This window comes from Cannabis sativa, chromosome 5 (genome assembly GCF_029168945.1).
Source record: "Cannabis sativa cultivar Pink pepper isolate KNU-18-1 chromosome 5, ASM2916894v1, whole genome shotgun sequence".
In the NCBI taxonomy this organism is placed as follows: Eukaryota; Viridiplantae; Streptophyta; class Magnoliopsida; order Rosales; family Cannabaceae; genus Cannabis; species Cannabis sativa.
The window spans coordinates 65,665,350-65,668,882 of record NC_083605.1 but is presented as its reverse complement, the minus strand read 5'-3'; the positions used below and the strand labels follow the sequence as shown (position 1 = coordinate 65,668,882).

General features: G+C 34.7%; 1 protein-coding gene across 1 annotated transcript; it reads left to right on the top strand.

Annotated features, from left to right (window-relative positions):
- Positions 1–727: 727 nt before the first annotated feature.
- Positions 728–2,702, top strand: LOC115715768 (flavonoid 3'-monooxygenase CYP75B137). The gene is made up of 2 exons (XM_030644441.2): positions 728–1,805; positions 1,904–2,702. The coding sequence occupies exons 1-2, from the start codon at positions 885–887 to the stop codon at positions 2,555–2,557; spliced, it is 1,575 nt and encodes a 524-aa protein (XP_030500301.2). The 5' UTR covers positions 728–884; the 3' UTR covers positions 2,558–2,702.
- Positions 2,703–3,533: the final 831 nt, after the last annotated feature.

Genomic DNA, 3,533 nt, shown 5'->3' with positions numbered 1-3,533 from the left:
TTAAAATTTAAATTAATTTTTTAAGATTTACAAAAAAAAATATTAAATCTTTCGCATTTTTATTTTGAGAAGGTACAATTTGATAGTTGTAAAAGCTGAGAGTGCAAAGTTATTAATTAAAAAGATACGTCAATATTTAAACAAAATAAAAGAACGGAACCTAATAACAGAAGATTAAATTTCTATAAATGTAAAATTTTAGTTGGAGATTTTTAGCAAGCCGTATATTTTAAGGGGCAGAATCAATATTATCAAAAGTTGTAGAAGTAAAATTGCTAGTTATTCTAAAATTTAAATGGTTAATAAAGGATAGAATTAATGTTATGTTTATAAAGTATTAAACAAAAATAAAGGTTAATACTTAGTTTTGAGTATTTTTTTTTTTACATTCTTAAGTTAATATTGAAATATAAGTGTATAATTGAATATTTAAGTAAAAAAAATATATCCAACCCAATTAGTAATTGGATTGGATTGGATTTTAATGTCCAATTGCATTTGATGGGATGCTGATTTTCTAAATTCAATTACTGATTGGATTGGATCGTATGAGAAAAAAAAAAGTTAGATTGGATCGGATGCCCACCACTAAATAATAATATAATTTATGTGTTGTGATATCTCTTTTATCATTTTTTATAGACACCGTAAAGTGCTAAAAGAAGGCATATTATATTCGTATTAGGGACTCCTTATAATCAAACAGAAGAGGAGTCTAAAAATGTCACTAACAAAATAAAAAATTAAATAAGAAAGAACTGAAGAAAAGTCACAGTCTTCACTCTATAAAGTAGTACTTTCAACAAAAGCATACATATAATTCCATATCTATATATAGGTAGTGATCGAGAGTACAAACAATTAATACACTATCTCATTCAACCATGTTCACCAACACTAAATATTATGGGTATGACCTTTTTGACATTCTCATTCTTTTCTCATCAGCAGCTTTTGCTTTGATTGCATTGTTTGGATGGACAAGAAAAAAGTTATCATCGGAAGCACAGCTGCCGCCAGGCCCTCGGGGGCTTCCCCTAGTCGGATACCTTCCTTTCCTAACTCCAAACATACACCAAGATTTCTCAGGTTTGGCCAAGCTTTATGGTCCCATTTTCAAGTTATGGATGGGATCCAAACTATCAGTGGTGATCACTTCACCACAACTCATTGCCCAAGTGGTTCGCGAACAAGACACAGTGTTCGCGAACCGATATGTTAGTACTGGTGCAGCAGTCATCACACATGATGGTCAAGACATTGCTTTTGGATCGTACGGTCCAGAATGGAAGAAGCTTCGAAAGGTGTTTGTTCGTGAGATGTCAAGTAATAACATGATTGATAATATGTATGAGCTAAGAAAAGCAGAGGTGAAAAAATCTATGAAGTACATCTTCGAAAGGATGAATACCCCTGTTGATATCGGAAGCTTGGTGTTTCAAACTACAATGAACACTGTCATAAGTATGACAATTGGTGCTTCTTTTAAAGGAGCTGATGCTGCTATTGATAGTGATGAGTTTAAGAAGGCAGTGGAGGAACTCATTAGGATGTTGGGGAAATTTAATATCTCTGATGTTTTCCCAGCTCTCAGATGGTTTGATATACAAGGAATTGAAAGAGATATTACAAAGATTACACATATGTTTGAAGGCATGTATGATAAAGCCATTGATAAACGAAAGAACTCTTTGAAAGAAGGGAAATCCATGGGGAAGGACTTTTTACAGTTTCTTATGGAGCTTCATGAGGAAAAAGATAGTGAAACTCCTATTAGCATGACTGAAATCAAAGCCTTGCTTACGGTATCTAAATACACGCTTATCTCTTTTCTTTATTGTCACTATTTCATTTTTTTCTTTATGTGCTATAATGACTCATACATATGTTGTGTTAAATATAGGACACTTTCTTGGCTGTAACGGACACTACAACGACCACAGTGGAATGGGGAATGGCAGAGATTCTAAATAAGCCAGAAGTATTGAAAAAAATTCAAGAAGAACTGAAACAAGTTGTGGGACTAAACAACAACGTGGAAGAGTCTCACTTACCCAAACTAACCTATTTGTATGCTGTTCTTAAGGAGACTTTACGTTTACATCCACCAGTGCCATTTTTAATACCACGTAAGCCAAGCAAAACTACTGTTGTTGGTGGTTATACCATACCAAAAGGAACAACCATTTATCTAAACATTTGGTCAATGCAAAGAGATCCTAATGTTTGGGAAAATGCTTCGGAGTTCTTACCTGAGAGGTTCTTGGCTGATCAAAGCAAAGGAGATATTGATTATAGCTTTTCTGGTAAAAATTTCAAGTATCTTCCATTTGGATCTGGGAGAAGAATGTGTGCTGGAATTTCCTTAGGGGAGAGGATGTTGATGCATATGTTAGCTTCTTTCTTGCATTGTTTTGATTGGAAAATGCCTATTGGTACTAAGGTTGAGCTTTCAGACAGGTTTGGGATTATTCTTAAGAAGAGGAACTCTTTAATTGCCATTCCCACACCAAGACTTTCTGATTTTGACCTATACACTACTACTACTAGTACTTGAAAACGTTTGAGCATGATAACTGTACTGTACTACTTTTTTTTAAAGCGTTGATATATGTAATAATAAGGTCTAATAGCCGTCAATATTGTAATGTACTATCTTGCATCGCAATAAATAATACTAAAAATTATATTCTCTTGCTTAACATTATTTCTATTTATTATAAATTTTCTCTCTTACAAATAGTGTAATAGATTATATGTGATGTTGGTTGTTGTTGAGAATTATGGGGTTCCATCTCAAATTCAATTGGCAATGAGTGGAGTAGTCCATGTTCTTATATATGGCTCAATTCTCTACCATTTATTCTATGTGGGACAATGTCCACAACATTCCCCCTCAAGATGATGGCTATTTTTTGCTCGTCAATCTTGAACCGTATCAGAGTGGACATGACCACTATCTGTATAGGTGCGGATCGGATAGGATCGCTTGCCCGCAAGGGATATGGCTCTGATACCATGTTGAGAATCATGGGGTTCCATCTCAAATCCAATTGGCAATGAGTGGAGTAGCCCATGTTCTTATATATGGCTCAATTCTCTACCATTTATTCTATGTGGGACAATGTCCACAACAGTTGTACACCCAATAATTCTTTTTTCAAATAAAGGACGAAATACTCGTAGCTTCTCTTTAAGCGAAATCACTTTGTGATGCCGTTATTAACTTATTACCAACGGAACTCGTCGCCTGACCATCAACTTTATCAAAAAGTCTTATATATTTCGACACAGGTCCTAAACACTGATCTCTATCTTCTACTTCCGTAATTATCAACGGGACATGCCACCTGACTACTTCAATATCAGGTAGACTTTTGATACAAAGCACCACATAGATCTTCAATAGCGAGGTCATTACATTGAGAGTTTTTCTCACCCATCGCACATGCAACCCACTATCCCAGCACTCCTAAATTTTTGGCTCTAATACCACTTGTTAGGACCGTCAAACACTATCTATCTCTTGATGG